Source organism: Rhea pennata, chromosome 11, assembly GCF_028389875.1.
Source record: "Rhea pennata isolate bPtePen1 chromosome 11, bPtePen1.pri, whole genome shotgun sequence".
In the NCBI taxonomy this organism is placed as follows: Eukaryota; Metazoa; Chordata; class Aves; order Rheiformes; family Rheidae; genus Rhea; species Rhea pennata.
This window is the reverse complement of record NC_084673.1, coordinates 1,716,548-1,734,120: the sequence shown is the minus strand read 5'-3', so window position 1 is coordinate 1,734,120 and position 17,573 is coordinate 1,716,548. Positions and strand designations below refer to the sequence as shown.

The window sequence follows — 17,573 nt, the reverse complement described above, 5'->3', positions numbered from 1 at the left end:
AGCCCCGCGTGGGAAACGCGCTGGGCGCCGCGGCCGCCCGGGCGGTTACTGCGCGGCGGGGGGCGCGGAGCTGCGGCCGCCGCAGCGAGGAGCGCGGCGCACTTACGCCGTGGCAGGCCGACGGCGTCGGGGCTCGCAACCCCAACACCCGCCGCCGCCGCCGCCCGGGGCATACGGGGCCGCGCTCCGTCTCGGGCCGGGGAGGCGGCCCCAGTGGCGGGCACGGCCGCCCCGGCGGGGGACGCTGGCCGGGGGCAGGTGTGGGCGCCCCGACGCCGAGGAGGCGGGGATGGGAGTCGGGGGGGGGGCGGGGGGCTCGCGCGGCCCCGCGCGGCCCCTTTAAGAGCACGACGGGGCGGCGGTGGGGAGGGGGGGAAGCTCCGCCCCTGCCCCGCCCCTCCGGCCGCGGGGGCGGGGCGGGGGAGCGAAGGCCCCGGCGGGGCGCGCGGCGATTGGCCGGGGTGCGCGGGGCTGCCCGCGCGGGTGCCTGCGCGGGGGAGTAGAGCGGCGACGGGGCGGGCGGCGGCGCTGTGCGGGCCGGGCTGCCGGAGGGGACGCGCCGCTGCCGCCGCCGCCCGAGCCGAGCCGAGCCGAGCCGAAGCGAGCGGAGCCGAGCGGACCGCGGCGGCGCAGCAGCAGCAGCAGCAGCAGCAGCAGCGGGGCGCAGCGCGGCCCCGGCCCCGACCCGGGGGCGCGGCGCCGAGGCGCGGCCCGGCGGCCCGCCGCGGCTGGGCGGCGATGGGCGCCTGAGGCGGCGGGAGGCGCGGCGCGGCGCGGCCCGTCCCGCCGCCCGGAGCAGCGGCGGCGGCGGCGGCGGAAGATGGCGCGGCCCCGCGGCGGGCGGTGGCTGCTGGGCGTGCTGCTCGCCCTGTGCCGCCTGGCCGCGCCGCTCGCCAAGAGCCTCGAGCCCGTCTCCTGGAGCGCCGGCAACCCCAAGTACGTGCGGGCGCGGGGGGCCCCGGCCGCGGGCTGCCCGGCGGGGCCGGGGCGTGGGAACCGCTTCTCCGCGGACGCGGACGGCGCTGGAGTACCGACGGCGCGGCCGCGCACCGCCGCCTGCTTCCCTTCTGCTGAAGCCTCGCAGCCCGCTTTGCTGCTCCGCTGTGGTTTGGGGTTTTTTTTTCTTTCTTTTTTTCTCTCCCTCCCCGCGTGTTCGCAGAGCGCTGCTGCCCGCGGCGCGGCTGGCCCGGCCCGGCCCGGGGGGCTGCCGGGCTGAATTGTGCGAAACACGAAAGCTATTATCAGCTTTTTGTTATTTTTTCCCCCCTCCTCTCTTTAAAATCTGATTGCTGAAGAGGTCTGTTGCTGTGGGGCTGTGGATGCCGGTCGGGGGTTGCCAGCAGATGGCTTTCAGTTCACACGCTCGGTGCAAACTTGGGCTGGAGGCGAACAAAACTGGAGGTTAATTTATCAAAGCCTCACCGGATTTGGTTCAGTTTTATGCCAGAGCGATATTCCTTTTGTGTGTGGAAATTCTGTGAGGACTTTATTTTTTGGGGGAACACTGTGAAACTTGGAAAGTTTTGACCGCTTTTGCGTGTACCGAGGAGATCTAGGAATGTCTGGAGCCGTTCGCAGCCTTCAGGCTCGCCGGGATTCAGTTCCGTTTCGTTGGAAGCGGGGTTTCTGGTGATACGCTTTCTAGACCGTCTCGGGGTGTGCGCAGGATCGTTGCCGCGGCGCCGCTCCGGCTCTAGGCCCGCTCGGTCCGTCCCCCATGCCGTGCTCCTTCCCTGAGGTCTTACTAGTTAATCTGGACCAACGGACAACTACTGAAACCTAAATATACCTCGGTTTCTGTCGTTTACCTGAGCTCTGCGAGCGGCAGCCGGGGAGGCAGTTCTGGCTCCGATTCTTATTCCCGCAGACTCCAGGAGTCGGTATTGAGGGATATGAATCGCCTTCGCAAGCAAAGATTGTGAACTTCGGTGCTAGCGTTTATTCAGTAAATGCCTCCACCTGGCACTCAGGAGCACGTATTTCTTTAGGTGACCCAGGGCACGCAAGCGTGGTAAATGCATTAGACCTCGCTCTAGAAATCTTACTCTTTCCGTGCGGTGTAATGAATACCGGAGCTGCTCATCTGCCTTCTAGTGTGCGGAGGTCCTCAAAATGCCCTTGGTTTGAGGAGGACTTGGAAAATACTGTTTGGGGAATCAAAGCAGGTGCTTTTTGGTGCTTGCCACATTGGTTGCTACGTGCTCTGGTTTTTTTCTTGGTGTGAAAGGAGAGGGGCTCTCTTTCCCCCTGCTCTGGCTCTGAATGTCTGCGTCTGGAAACGCTTCTCGCCGGGGGGCCCTCGCCCCCGCCTGGGGCGGACCTCGGGCGGCGAGGCGCCTGCCCCGGCGCCGCTGCGCCCCCCCGGCGCCCCCGCCGCCAGCGCCTCGCCGCCCCGGGCGCGGTGCGGGCGCCGGAGCGAGCCGCTCCCGGGGCCGACGAAGCTGCCGCGAGGCTGGACGCGGCCCGGCGGCCGGGGAGGGCGCCGGGGAAGGCTTGATCGCCGCGCTGCGGCCCCGCTTGCTGCCCGTCCGCGCCGACGGGCTTCCAGCGCCCCTTCCCCCGGGCCTGCTGCAGCTCTGCCGAGATTCAGTCCAGTCGGGTCCCGGAGCCCGACGGTGCTCTTAGCTTGAAAATAGGAACCGTGGAAGTCGCTTTCCCCAACAGGCCTGGAATTAAAAAGTAACTAAAAGCTTTAAAAGGTCTTTAAACACTCGCTCTGTCTGCTAATGACCTGTAGATGTTTTGGGAGGTATTATAGCAGGATGTTTTTGGTAGCCCTCTTGCTGGGCTTTATCTTGTAAATCACAGACTGTTTGTTTATCTTATCCCCTTCTCTTCTTAGTTTTTTTTTTAAAAAAATGCTGCTTTTATCTTGATTATTTCCCCTCTGTGTTCTGTAAAGGGGGGAGGGAGAAGGGTTTGGAGAAAACAGACAATTTGGCTACACTTTCCAACTGGACATTCAAGTTCAAACCAAACTATATTTTTGAGGGGGAAGATGGAGGAGGAGAGCAAATTTTGGCACGTGCATGTGCACATAAACTTGTGATTTCTACTTCAGTGTGTTAGAAAAGCTGGGGAAAGGTCCCTCGTGGCTGTTAGATTCCCAGTAAGTGATTTCTCTGATTTGCCCCCCCCCTCTTTGAAGATATCTCTGTTAGCTTGGAGAGGAAAAAAACCCACCAGATTTTACCCTTAGGAATTGGTCTTTTGTGTTTATAAGTCTGCTATGTCAGCATGAAGGTGGGAGGGGGAGAAGGAAAAAGCAAATTGGTTCCAGAAACCACCACCTTTTTTTATTTTAAAAAGGGCAGTTAGAGATAGAAATCTCTTTGACTTCATTCTGTTAACTTGAGAAACTTGCAGGTAGATGCATGTGAAACGAGACCATTTTCTTAGCATCATGCATTTGGCAGTCGTGCCTTCTCTGCCCAGACAGGAAAGAGAATTCCCTCTGCTGCTTGGCAAGTTTTACCCGAAGGGGTCGGGGGTACCTGGGCTCCGTGCTGCTGGCTCTTCCCGCAGGTGGGACCGACGCAGCGAACCTGGCTGCTTCGAGTTTGCTTTTATTAAATTGTCAAGGCCTGAAAAGTTGGGTGGAGTCCACAGAAGTAGCGATTCCGCTGGCTCGGAGCGTGATTCGGTTTTGAATGTGGTGCTGGAGAGCTTTTTGTGGCCCTGCGAGAGGGCAGCTGTGCTGGGGTGTTTCCTGGGGCGTGAAACCGTTGGGCCCAGCTTGTCGCCGGGGTCCGGCAGGCTGCAGTGGCTCTGGAGGCCGGGGCTGCGTCCGGCCCGGCCCGTTGGAGGTGTCTCCCTGTGACGCCCCGCTTCCCCCCCCCCGCAGACCCCACGCTGGGTAACCTGCCGCTTGGCTGCGGCTTGCGCGTTCCTCAGGCTCTTGTGGACTTTGGGCCTCTGGTTGGTCCTGCTCAAGCTCCCCGTGAAGCCTTCCGAAGCAGAAGCAGCGGAGGAGCCGGGTTGCACGGAGCCGGCTCCCGCGCAGCGTTGTCTGCCCGTGCCGTGGTGGTGGGGCTGGAGGCGCCGGGGCCCCGGACCCCCGTGCCGTGGCTTTCGCCGGTGGGCATCCACCGCGGGCCAGGATCGATTGCTGGGATGAGGGCAGCAGGGGATCCTTTTCCTTTCTTGATCCCAGATTTTCCCCCTGCCTGGAGGCCGGCGCGTCGTGCCCTGCTGGGGAAGGGCTGCGGGACGCGGCCGCGCTGCCGTGCCGGAGCAGCCGGCGCTGGGCTGTCCCTTCCCGTGGCTCCGCGGAGCGGGCATTGGGCGGAAGCGCTCCGCGAAGTTGGAGAAACTTATTTTTGCCCGATGCTGCAGTAACAGTTCTGGTTAGAAAAGCTCCGGAAGCCTTCGGTGATTTCTGCCGATACCCGCCGACGGCGCGGACCTCGACTGGAGCCCGTCCTCGTGCCGGCGCGTCCGGCGCCGTGGCGTGGCGCGTCCCCGGCCTCGCGGGGCGCGCGACCCTCCTCCTCCTCCTCCGCTCCCGGCAGCCCGCGCTGGAGACTGGCTGGATGCTGGAGGTTACTGAGGGCCAGGCAAACTTTTTCAGGCCTTTTTTTTTTTTTTTTTTAATTTCCCCCCCCCCTTATACCTTGGTGCTTTTGCCTCAGCTTCTTGCAGGTCGTGTGGAATTAGGTGGCCCCCTCTCCACAGCCGCTCTTGCCAGCGAGCAGAATTGAACCAGCAAGCTTTAAAATAAAGGGCTGAAACCTGCAGGCTGCTTTTCTTTTCTTTTTTTTCTTTTTTTCTTTCTTTCTTTCTTTCTTCTTCTTCTTTTTTTTTTTTTTTTTTTTTTTTAAAAAAAAAAAAGAAGTCCTGTTCTTTGCCAAAAAGCCGTTCTCTTTGTTAGATGGGGATTACTTTCCCCTCACAGATGTGTTAGAAAAAAAACCACGCGCACCCTCCACAGCATTTTGTGTTTTACAACCCGCCTTGCTCGTGCTCTGCGGAGGATCAGGACTGACGCGTTTCCTCGTCAGCCCTCTACACGGCTGTGCTGAGAAGTGCCCACGTTTACTGCTCGTTTTCGGACTAGAGCTAAAGCAGTGCCCACATTTAATGCTTCTTTTCAGAAAAGAGCTAAAGCCTTTAAAAATAACATCATTAAGTGGAATTTTCCAGCAGATACAAGGGAGAAGTGTTGTGTGTTGGGCTGTTTGGCCTTGATAGTGTCGCTGTAAATGATGAAAATATTTTGCTGTTGACTTTTTCTCTGGGCGGCTTACTGCTGCTCTTATAAAATATGAGTTTATGACTCTGTTGGTGTGTCACAAGCAGGTTTCTGGTTGTCCTGGGGGAAAGAAATAGCTTTGGTGTTAAAGGGACACTGATAAAACATCTGAGATAAAGAACAGTTTTCTAATATTTTTAAGAGTTAAGAATATCTTAATCTTTGCTTAAAATGTTATTTACTTTCCACAGTACTGTACAAAAAAGTTTCCTTTTAGTTTCTAGGTGTGTGTCTGAAGACCAGAAATGACATTGTTACTGTGTCTGTATTGTGAAAAACTGGGGAGGATGTGTGCCTTTTTAAAACAAAAAAACAAACCCCACAACTTTCACTGGGTAAAAGGTTATAATTTGCACAAAGTTATGCTTTGGACAAGTTCAGGCTAAATTAGATCCCTTTAAGTGAGCTTTCTTGGGATGTGTGCAGAGCCTCTTTCAAGGGGTCTCGGTGAACCAATATGGTTTTAATTTTATTCCATGGTGTCTGAAGGGGGCTTTTTGAAAACTGCTCTCTGCATTTATGGGAGGGGGGAGCTGAAGTGTGGTTTCAATGATTTAATCAGCCCTTTTGCTACTTAGCAGCTAGCGTTTGGGGTTGTTGGTTGGGGTATGCTATCGTTAAACAACCGGGACTCGCACAAAAAATTCTGACTAAATCTTTTGTGAAATCCCTTGGCTATAATTTTGGAGAAATATTGACCCTGGTGGGCTTCTGTGCCGAACGTTAAAAGGAAGCATTCCTAATAAAATATGGTTTGGAAAATTCATTTCAGACTGGAATTTGCCTCTCCAGAAAGCATTTTAATAAGGAGGTGGGGGAAATGGGACACATCATCCATGCAGCTTTTAAGAATCGGTCATTTCAGTTCTGCTTTTCTCTTTCCTTCATATAATTTTTACTCGGATCTGCTCACTTGCTAGCTCTGTGGAGCAATAGAACAACTTTCTAAACCCAAAATAAATGCATTAAGAAGTGGGGGGGGGGGGGGAGGGAGGAAAAAACCAAGCACAGACAAAAGTCTAATCCTTTGTGGTATTTTTATTCTGTCTTTAATGACATTATGGTGTCCTATTGAATTCTGTAAGCATTGAGTTTGAAGCCTGGTGTCTCTCTGCTTTTTTTTAATGCCTTTTATGAGGGACAAAGTGCTTGCGGGAAAGCTGTTTTCGATGGGAATAGTTGGCCTGAAGCTTTGCATCAGTGGGCTAACACTTGTCGGAGCAGATGTAATTTAATTACCATACTAGTGGGTGCATGAGGCGCTGCACGGTATAAGGAGTTGGGAAATGGCGAAAACACGCTGCTTATTTTTTAATTAAAAAGTGCGTTTGGCTCGTGGAACCTTCGGAGACTTGCCGCTCCGCGGAGCAGCCCTGCGCGCGGCGGCGGCGGGGCGCTGCCGGCCGCGGTCCCTGGACGAGGGGGCTCGGGCCAGCCAGATGGCAGCGTAAGCGATCTCATAGCACGCGTGCACCTCTGCCTGGCGTATCTGAGGGGCTTTTCCTAATCTCCAGAGCCTGGCTTGGATTAAGCAAGCCTGGACGGTCTGAACCGGGGTTCACGCTTCCCCCTCCGGAAGGAGGAGCCGTTCCCGGCAGGCCGGGCGGGAAGGGCTCCGGGAGAGCCGGTTTTCCGGGGCGATGCGGGACGGTTGGGGCAGGACCGCGGAGGAGGCGCCCAGCCTGGGGAGGCAGCGCCAGGCCGCCTCTCCGAGCGCTGCGCTTACCCGTCTTGTTGCTTGGCCTGGAGGGAGGGAGCACCCAGGGCTGCTTGGGTGTCTTTCGGGAGTGCTTGCATCAACTTAAATTAAAAAAAAAAAAAAAAAAAAAGTGAATGTGAAGCTGCGGCTGTTGCAGTAGCTGGGTAAATACCACTGGATTCTATAAAATGGATTTAACTGCTTCCTCTAAAAGAAAGCAAGAGCGGTGATGGGGAGGCTGATTGATTGTAAAAGGAGCCGGAGCTTTCCACGTAGCAAAACAGCTGCTGCCGCTCCCGGGAGCCGTGGCGGGAATGGCAACCGAACTGGGGCTTTTGTATCGGTTTGAACGATTAAGCCCTGGGAGGGAGGGTGGGGGCCGCCCCCGCCCACGAGGGCTGCTGTGACTTTGGTCCGGGGCCGCTTTGCAGCTTTGCGGCAGCCCGCGGCCGGGGCCTCGGCGGGCGATGCGCCTTGCCCGCCGCGGGGATCCGCGGGGCTCGCGTGCGCCGGGGCCGCCCCGGCTTCGCCGCTCGGAAGCGGATCCGCCGAGGAGCGCGGGCGTCCCGCGGGAAAGCCTCTCGCCCGTGTCGGCAGCGCGTGCCGCTCGGGGCAGGCGGCCGGAGCGGCCGGGGTTGCCCTTGCACCGGGGCAACCTTGCAACCCTCTCCGACCCGGCTCCCGTTCGCTGCCGCCTCCTTCCTTTCCGCTTTCAGCCCTTGCGGCAGGGGCGAAGCCGGAGCGGCTCGGGGGCGGGAGCTGGTGCTGGTGCTGCGCCTCCCGCCTGGCCGAGCCCGAGGAGCGCTGGCGTGCGAGCCCGCCGCCGCGAGCCCGCCGGGGGCACCAGGGCGGCCGGGCGCCCGCGGAGGTTTCGGAGCCGAGGCCGAGCCCCCGGGTCGCGGCTCCCGGCGAGCTCTCCCCTGCGGCGCCTCCGGGCTGGATATAGCGGCGTTCAGGTGCCGGAGCGGCAAGGCCGCCGCGGCCCCCAGCGCGGCAGCTGCGCTCCAGAAATGCCAGCTATTTTTAACCCCGGCCGCGCTGCTCCGAAATAACCTTTCCCGCGGCGGCGTGGCCCGCGGGAGCCCGCTCCTGGGCAGGCGGCTCTGGGCCGGGCCTGCCGCCGGAGGGGAGAGCGCTCGCTGAGCGCTCGCGCGTTTTCCTCCCGAGAAGCGTCCGCGTTCGCGGCCGGCAGCGCGTTGTCGCAAGCCCGACGCTTGGCGCGTTGTCCCCTGCGCTCCTCGTGCCGGCGCTTTACGGGGCGCTGCGGCGCGAGCGGAGGCTCCCCCGTTTCCCCCCCCCATTCCCCCCAGCATTCCCAGCCCTCTTCCCCCCGGCCTTTCGGAGCGGGTGGTCGCAGGCACGGCTTGCAGCCCTGGGGAGGGCGGTGGTGCGGGCGGGCGGGCGGGTGGCACGCTCCCGGGGGCCGCGGAGGCGCCCCGTCTGCAGCCGCGCGGGCGGCATATGGAAAGGATCTGCGGGTAATATCCCGAGCTGCCGGCCGGCTTTGCTGGAGAGGCCACTTGAGCGGGGCCGCGGCGCGGTTAGTCCTCGCGGCTGACGCGTCCCAGGCCTTCCTCAGACTTGAAAGAGCTCGAGCTCGCCTTTGAGTCTGAGGATTTATAGCCCTTTTAGGCCTCTCCAATAAAAGCAAGGCTCCCTTCTCAGACAGAGCCCACCGTCTCCCTCCTCCGAGCTCGTTATCCCGGGATTCGCGCCGCTTTCTCTCCCGCGTGCTCGCGGTGTTGCTCGCCGCTGCGGGTTTCCCGGGCGGCCGGGAGCCCGGCAGAGCGGAAGCGGAGCGCGCGGGAGCCGGGCCGCCCGTGCCCTGAAGGAAAGGCGAGGGCCGGCTCGGGGGGCCGCGCAGCGCCCGCCGCTCCGCTCCGCTCCTCCCCTCCCCTCCCCTCCCCGGGAGCCCGCTCGAGGCCGGCCGCAGCGCTCCCGCCGGCGCTGCCTCCGTCGAGGGCCGCGGGGAAACTCGGCGCGAGGTCGCGTCCGCTCCCGCTGCAGGCGCCTCGAGGCCCTAGCAGCCGGTAGGGAGGCTTAGGACGGAGTCCCGGGGACGACATAATTATTATTGTATTACAGATAGTTTCCTTTAACGGGCCCTGCCGGCCCTCTTGGTCTGCGAAACGCCTCGCGCCCTCCCCGAGCCCCCGCCACCGGCCTCGGCAGGCTTTTCGCGCTCCTGCAGCCTGCGCTCGCGAACCGAGCCCCTCCGGGAAACGCCGGCGGCCCCGGAGCCTCGGCGCACGGAGGCACCCGCCTTGGCCGGCGCTTTACCGAGCCTGCGATTTCGGGCACCTCCGAGAAGGCCCGAAGCCTCTCGGAGCTGGGGGCCAGGCTGAGCGGCACCTTCCCGCGGCGGAGCATCCCGCGGCGCCGGCGCGGGTCCCCGGCAGGCTTTTGGCACTGGCTGCCCGCAAGGCTGCAGTGTGTAAGGAGAGGAGCGGCAGAGCGAATTTTTTTGCTGCCCCCAAAGAATAAACGTGTTGGAATTAAGCAGCAGGTTACGTTTCTGCGATGCTGAACAGCAAATATGTTTTAAATTTGGCAGCAGGCAGCAGAGAGCGGGTGGGAGAAATTTTCCAGGTATTGCATTACACTTTTTCCCCCAAAAAGGGTCTGCTTTGGTGTTGGGGATTAGAGAGGGCTGAAGGAGAGGGAGGGCGACCCTGGGCAGGGCCGGGGCGCCCAGGAGGCTGCGCGGAGTGGGATGGGGGCCGTTCCCGGAGCCGTGCGCTCCCGTTCCCCCCACCCCGTTTGCAGGGACGTGGCGCTCCGGGGTGACGTTCCCGGGCTCGGCGGCAGCAGTGTGGAGAAGGCTGCTGACCCGGCTGCAGGCCGTGGTGCGCCGTGGGGGACGGCAGGGATTAATTTTGGGCTGCCTTCCTCTGGGCGCGATGGGGAGTTTCCACCTGGCGTTGCGGCCCCGCGCAGGGCACCGCCCCGGCCCTCTGGCTCGCTGGGCGTTGTGATTTATCCTAATCTCCAGCTCTGATGTATTTAATAAACGTTTCATGCAAGAGCGAACCTGGAATTCACTCCGAGCACAGAACTGGGGCTTGGCCAATTAGTCAATTATTTTAGATTAAGAATTAAAAAAAAAAAAAAAAAAAAACACTCCCCTGCGGTGGGAGGGGAAGATCTGGCCAATGCATCAGTGAGCAGCCTTTCCCTCTGGGAAGCACCAGGGCCAGAGCGAAGCGCCGCTCGCGATGTTAACTTGAATCCCGAGCAACTTTTGGTCCAGACCACACATTTGCTGTGTAGCTGCCGGTTTGCTTGGGAACGCTGTGGCCTGGGATCCAAATCTGTGAGCTAGAGGGGGAGCTCCAACCCGGTGCTCTGAAAGAAACTCTTGCTGGAGAAATTGAGAATTGGAGGCTGTCCCAGCCTCGCGTGCAGGATGCTGCCTCATCTTTGCATGCGGTGGAGCCGGAGGCTGGCGGGAAGAACAGGGCCTTGCCGGGTTAAAGTGCCAGGAAGCAGTTTGGAGGTGCGAAGAGCTGAAGGCGGCTGGAGTTCCCCCTTCAGCAGTGTTTGCTTTTAAACTTGCATTATTCTTATTTTGCATAAACTCTGCGGAGATGCATCCGGACAGCACGTGCACGCCCAGAGCAAAGCGCTCCTAGGTAGCGCCCTTCCCTCTCCAGCGCCGCCGCTCCTCCGCGACTCGGGGCTGGAAAAACCGGGGTGGCTGCAACCTGTCGGGATAATCCTGCTCAGCCGAAGGTCTGCGGCACGGCCGGGCCTTTCCGGCCTGCGGCACGCGCCGCAGCCCAGGGCCGTCGAGCCCTGCCATCGCCCCGCTCGCCGCCCCGATCCTCCGCCAGCGCCGGAGCTCCGGGCGCTCTCGAGTCCTTCTCCGCTCTGCGAGTTGATGCTGCTGCGATAGGACGGCTGCTTCCCCTGCCCCGAGCAAGAGGAGAAGCCGCGTGAGATGTGGGGGAAGGCCAGCTGGCGCAGGAGCTGGGGCTGTACGCGGGGAAGGCCCGGCTCTGCCGGAGGGTTCTGTGTCTGCGCGTGGCGCGTGGGCCCTCTCCGTGCTCGGCCCCAGGACCCTCCTTGGCCCGGGTGCTGGATTTTGCTGCTGTACGGGAAGGGCAGGGAGAAGGCTGCAAGCTCTGCCAGGCTGTGGCAGCTAAGAACTCCTGCCGTGGCATAAGGCATCCCCAGGATGCACGCTAGCCTGCTAGCTTGATACCTTGTTTTTTTTCTCCCCTCCTGGATTAACTAGAGACACAGTGGCTGTTCCTTTGGGTTCTTCTGCTCCAGAAAGTTGCTCGGGGGGACGGTGCAGCGGGGCAGCATAGGGCAGCCACCGTCAGCGCGAGGACTGCGTGCCGTCGTGCCGTCCCTGCTGCAGCCGCGGCTCTGGATAGCAGGGGCTTGAGCACTTCGTTATGCTTTTGATCTCTGTCCAGACTTGGTTAGCGATGGAGCTGTTTCCCTAATTACCCCCTTTATGCAGGGCTGTTTCGGTTGTTTATGCTTATCCAATATCTCAGAAAAAAAAAATGCTGCCAGGGTGTGTGCTGGGTGGGGGAGAGGAACATGCTTTCCCATATTAAAGAGGAATCCCAGAGCCCTGTTCACATAGCCCTGGGTGTTCCCGCCCACGGCCGGCAGTTTCGTGCTCCTCTCCTGGTTTCGTAACAGCCGGGGAGGCAGGAAGCTTTCCGAAGGCACTGCGGTCCCTTGGGCTCGCAGCGCGGGGCCCTGCGACGCCGGGTGCCCCTTGCAGGGCGGCGGCTGGTGGTTGTGCTGCCGGTTGGGGGGACCCTGGGGGCGACGAGGGCTTCCTCGTGGGGCCGCGTGAGGTCGGGTGCCTCGTGGAGGGCCCGGACCGCGGGTTTCTGCTCTTGCTGTCTGGCCAAAGCCCCTTTCTCTCTTCCGCGTTTTTCCTTTTTCATGCGGAGATAGGTGGGTTTTGTGTGGAGGTACGTGGACTTCGCTGCGGTGCTTCCAAGAGTTAATCCCTGCCTGTAAAGCAGTTCAAGGTTCATGGGTCATAAGACGTGCAAGAAAGCACTAACATTGCAGCTTTGTACCAGGGCACAGATGGAGAAAAGAAACTTCTCAGTTTCCTCTAAAAACCACTGTGTTTCTTAAGGTACCTCACTCCCTGCATCATCCAGTGTGCGCTCGGTTCATGTCCTGTGTGTTTTAGACCTAGCAGGAGAGACCTCACCCCGTGGCTGCCTTCTGGGTAGCCTTTGCCATCTACTTTTTGTTGGGGGAAGGGGGAGAGAATCACTTTCCTGGTTTATTAAAGATAAAGAGATTTGTTGATAGTACAACTGGTTTCCTTACACAAGTATTAAGAGAGGGTGACAGATACAAAAGTAGTGGGATAATTGCTTCCAGCTGCTCGCTCCGTTCCCCGCCTCGCCTGGCCACTGCTGCGGTGTGTGTCCCAAAGCACCGCCAGCTCCGGCGAGCAGACCGAGCGAGTCAGCCTTAAAATCGTGGCTGCCTTCAGTGATTTTAAACAGTTCAAAACGAGGTGGCTCTTGATTTCGCTGTGTCTTTTGGAGGCCGGAGCGTGTCCGAAAGGCTGAGGCATTCCTCTGCATGCGTGGGAGCAGGAAGCCTTGCGCGTTGCGGCTGAGACTCTCCCAGTTACACGAGCCCCTGAGCTGGGACTTTGCGCGAAATGCCGAGTGCGGGGGGACTCGTGATGAAATCCGGAATTGGCAGCGCTTCCTCCATTGTCTTCTGCAGGCTGATCGCCGAAATCTGGACCAGAGGATTCCGCCTGTTCCTCCCCTGACTTCCCTGGAGCTCGTGCTGCCTTGGGGTGTTTGCGCTGTGGAACACTGGTTTTTGGCATCTGGGCTTTCTTGTCGAGAGCATCAGTTCTAGCAATAGTATTAATGATTATTTATTGGTTCTTAATGCCAAGTAATGTAAACATCTGGCTAATGCAGCACAAGTGTTATGAGTGCAGTGGAATATGAGCTTATCTCTGGGTGTTTAGCACATGGGTTTTTAAACACTTCATGAATTAGTCGAAGAAGGTGGCCGTTGCCCTTAAAAATGGTGAGTTGTTTTGATAAACTTTCCTTAAGGTAGAGATTCTTAAGCTGTTTTGCTGCTGACCTTCTTATTAATTGTTGCTTTGCAGCAGTAAGAAAATCAGCCAAAACTGAGTAATGATGTGGTTGTTATCTGGTGTCCTGGGCCCTGCTAGGAAAACATCTTGTCTGTTTTGCACAGAGGGGTATATATTCCTGGCTCTGCATAGTTACCTAGCTTTGCTCCCCTTTTCCCAAGCTTGGCAAATAGGAGCCTCGATTCATAAGCCTAATTTTAACCTGATAGTCCTAACCTCAGTTTACCCTGGCAATATATCTATTGATGCAATTTTTTTTCAAGATAGCTGCTATGGAGGCAGGTCTAGCCTCATGGGAAAAGCACTGGAAGAGAAAAGCGAGCAAAATAGCTTGCCATCATTTTCCTAGCTGATGGATGTAGCTTTTACTTCTCTGCAATTTCCCTTGCTTTTTAGTGCTAGACAGAGCTTGGCGGGAAGGAGAAAAGAAAATGTGAACAGAAAAAATTTACTACTCTTCTGATTTCCATAGCGCTTCTGAAGGTGAGAGTTGAGTCACTTTGCCGTATACAAGCTCAGCAGTTCCATACTGTCCCCAGAGAGTTACTGAAGTCATGCAGGGAGAAATAACACTTGAGGTAAAAATAGATGCTTGACAATAGGAAGGAAGGACTGAAAAAGCTCTGCGTTAAGGGAAGCGGACAGGAGACTGGTGAAAAGCATCTGGATTACTCTATACTGCTAGTGCTTAACTTTAATGATTTAGACCTAAATTAAACCTAATTTGCACTTGTCATAGTCTGGAATGATTTTACTCTTCCTTTTTGATGTCAATCAACGCAGAAAAACTGCCCTGTTTTTAAGGGTCTTGCAAAAGTTTGCTTTCTCTGCTGATCCCCTGTTGCTAGTTAATGCCGTGCTCTGCATTTTGCTAGGATACAGTCCTCGCAGGAACCTGGGCTGGGAGAAGAGAGATTCATTAAATCCTAATTGTTGGAGGAGGGCAGGTGGGAAATAGCTTCCTCTGCCAAACAGCAAAGGAAAATACGGCAGAGGGAGAAGACGTTCCAGCTTCTCTAGCGTGCTTTTAGCACTGATCTGGGAAGGGAGGGATTTAAGTGAAATAAGGTCCACCTCGGCTTTCCCTCTCCAGATGGGATTTGCAGTCGTGCCTGCGCCGAGCGAGTCGCTTGTCAGATGTGGTGTTGGTGGGCTGTGGTGGCCAGTGGCCGGGGCGGTGGCCTGTCCTGGGCCAGCGTGGCCGCGTCCCACGCCGGCACGTGCGGTGGCCCCGAGCGGGCTCTGTCGCAGCGGCTGCGGGAGGAGGTGCAAGGAGCAGCTCTGCACAAGATGCAGGACTTAATTCTAAAACCATTGCTTGAGGCTTTTGTTAAAGCTCGTTAAAACCATCTGTGGCCACCGGAGCCTGACCAGAAAGCTGGAGTGACAGTGAGGGCTTGGTCCCCGTGGCAGAGACGCAGCCAGCATCGACCTTCCAGTGACAACTGCCGAGCAGCGGCGAACCCCCCCCCCCCCCCCCCGCCTTTTCCCTCAGGCTTAGAGGGGGAGACGGGAGGAAAAAAAGATCCGGACTCTTGCTGGAGTAAAACCAGAAGTGATTCCGGCTCCTTGATTAGTTTAGAGCTTTCTTCTTTATGCCCTGTTTCTTTAACTTTGGCAGCTTTCTTGGCCTTCTGCGCTGTGCGAGATGCCACAAGCGCCGTGTGAACAATAGTTCTCAGAGGTGGGGTAGGAGGGTGGAAAGAGATGAAAGAGGAAAAGTAAAATTGAAGCATGCCTGGAAGTGCATTTTGATGTAAATGGGACTTTGATGGACTTTGAGAGACACCAGCAGAAAGGGCACCGGCCTCCTTCAGAGTGGAGAGCTCCCAGGGCTCTCCGCTGTGCTCCCGGCTCTTTCATTTGGTGAGGAAAAGGGCACATTTTCATCAGCAAAATGGACTGTTCTGTTGGGTGCACCTAAGACTACCTAATGCTGCTGCCGGTGGCTCCAGCGGCCCGTGTCCCCGCGAGGGGCGGCGCTGCCGCCTCAGTGGCGAGCGCTAATGGGATTGGAGCCGGTGGCGGTGCTCACAGTGCCGGAGCCGGCGTGCCGGGGCCTCTCCCGGGAAAGGTGCAGGCCACCTCTGACCACCCGCCCTCCTCCTGCTCTGCCTTCCCGCGAGGACTCGCTGGCAACACAGCAGATGTCTTAAATTTAAGACTTGGTTTGGAGAAGTGTTTTGTTTTGTTTCCTTTTTTTCTGTTGCAAAAGAGGAAGGGCAAAGGCCCAGGTGGTTTAACAAATTTGACTTTCTTTGCTGGAGGGCTCTGTTCAAAGGTGAGCCCACGAAAGCAGACTGGCTCTTGACCCAGCCGCTGCATTACGGGCATCACCGACAGGGTGGTTGCAGTTCTCCCCCTCTGACTCTGGTGTTGCCTGTTCAGGAGCTCAGCCTCAGCCGATTCCTTTCTCCAGGCTTAAACTCCGTCCTTGACCCGTGTTCCGGTGGTGCAACGCCAGCTCTGTGCACTGGCTGGCTCTGCAGGTCCTGCGGGCTTCAGCTCCAGGCTCCTTCCTTTTGGGACCATGTGGCTGATGGTGGGTGTTTTGGCAAGCTGTATTTTAAGCAGCAGCTTGTATTTATTTATTTATTTATTTTAACACTAAGACATCGGGAGCACATGTATGCGCACTGCTTCCTCTTCACGCTGGGCTCTTCAGCTGGTGGCCCTCAAGGATGAGGAGAGGGGTTAGACCTGGGCAGACTCATACCCTCTTAAGCCAGCTGAAGTAGCATGGTGTTTATCCTATCTTACCCCTTTCTAAAGAAAGCAAATGAATTAAGAGTCTTGTTCAAAGTATTAAAGTTGTCATTAAATCTCCAGGAAACACAGACAGCCTACTTTGAACCCAAGTAGGTATATCATGGGCAGCCGGGAGTGTAGACTTATGTCTTGGCCTTGCTGCTCTGAACAGCTCCTGCAAACCTCTCCCCTTCCTGAGAGGGATTCAGTTTTAAACTCCATCATTCCTTTGATCTCCTGTGATCCCAATCCTTGTCCTTGGCACTGTCTCAACAGCTCTCAAGTGTTTTTGGAAATGTGGCATTGTCATGAGTCATTCTTCCTTTATGCTCTTTTTTTTTCTTCCCTCAACAGACCTCTTATTAAAAGGAAGCGTTTTCATCCAGTAAATAAGAGCAAAATAAAAACACGGGTGTTCATAATTTAAAAGGCATCTTCATCATGTTTGACATTACTATTTCAAAAAAGGCAGATCTCTGGAAGAGAGAAGAAGCTGCGAGTCAGAATGGAGGAGCATCTCCCAAGCTACATCGGGCTGCAAGATGAGCATAGTTGTCGGAGGGAGGAAGCAGCAGGTCAAGGGACTGGGCCTGTGAGTGAAGTTGGCACAGGCCTGGCTTTGCAGAGAATGTGGGGTGCTGTCACCACTTTGTGGTGGCCCTTCTTGCCTCTTCCCCTTGCTCTTGGAAGTCGATGCAGGAGGCAGCTGACTCCTCCGAGAGCTTTGCCTCTGCTGCTGAGAGCTAGGCATGGTTGTTGGTCTCCTGTCACCTTTTCATGTGTTTGCATGCTTCTGCTTGGCAGCTGCTGACCTTGTGAAGATGAGAGAAGAAAAATTAGGACAGAGGAGCTCTCTGGGAGAGAAATTTGACAGGCTGGGGTGGGGGGAGAGAGATGAGAAACCAGGAAGGTCAGGCAATTTTAGTGTCCGTGTTTCTGTACTGTCTAGAGCAATCATTAACTAAAGCGAAGACTGGCCTGTCATTTCCTATATATTTTGTTGGTGAGCTGTTAGCGCTTGGCTTGTGCTTATTCCTTGTACCTCCCAAATGCCTGGTGGAACTGGGACTGCATTTTGCAGCTGTGCTTTAATGAAGCTGTTCTGATGGCAGCTCCCAGTCCAAGGTAGTTTGATGTTCAGGTTCTTCATGGTGTAGTTATGATGATATACATGATGCTGCGACTAGTTTTTGGGTCTGTTGCTGCCCTGTGCTCCCAGGTGCTGCTTGGTGAGCTATTTTGCGCAGCTTTCCTGAGAGAAATTACTCTGAAATACAGAGCAGCAGAAGTTTGTGCTACTGGTCTGTGGCATGTTGCAGCTTCCTGACTAAATTGCTGTTGTGTGATGTGCTTGTTTTTCCTTGTCATAGGACTTTCCCTTCTTATTACATTGAAGCACTTAAAAATTTTCCACCAGATGATCGTAGTTAGACTCTGATATTTTCTTTGGTTACTGTCAGCTCTCAACTTCTGTCAAACTGAGTTTTTCTTCCCTCTTCACAAGATGTAGGCACTGCTTTCACCTTTCTTAAATTGTTGTCGTTACACACAGAGTTGTCGACAGTCAGAAAATTTACTGCTAGTATAAAACCATCAAAAAATGAACTGTTCCTAACAGTTGGTAAAATATCACAAGGCAATTGTGGGCAAACTTGTTTCTTTCTCTGACGTAACTTCTGAGTCAGTCTTTTAATCTCTAATCTAGGTTTATGGTCATCTTTATTGAAATGCTGGGCTCTGTAAAAAGTTGACATGTATGA

At 56.7% G+C, this 17,573-nt stretch overlaps 1 protein-coding gene across 2 annotated transcripts in view; it reads left to right on the top strand.

The window, feature by feature from the left end:
- The first annotated feature begins 820 nt into the window (after window positions 1-820).
- EFNB1 (ephrin B1) overlaps window positions 821-17,573 on the top strand; it is a 73,940-nt gene continuing 57,187 nt past the window's right edge. Inside the window, exon 1 of one of the 2 annotated variants that reach the window (XM_062584767.1) lies at window positions 821-936. In XM_062584767.1, the coding sequence (XP_062440751.1) occupies window positions 821-936 (116 nt within the window). Of the gene's footprint in view, window positions 937-12,906; window positions 12,993-17,573 lie in introns of those variants that run through there. The other variant, XM_062584768.1, reaches the window with a different exon arrangement.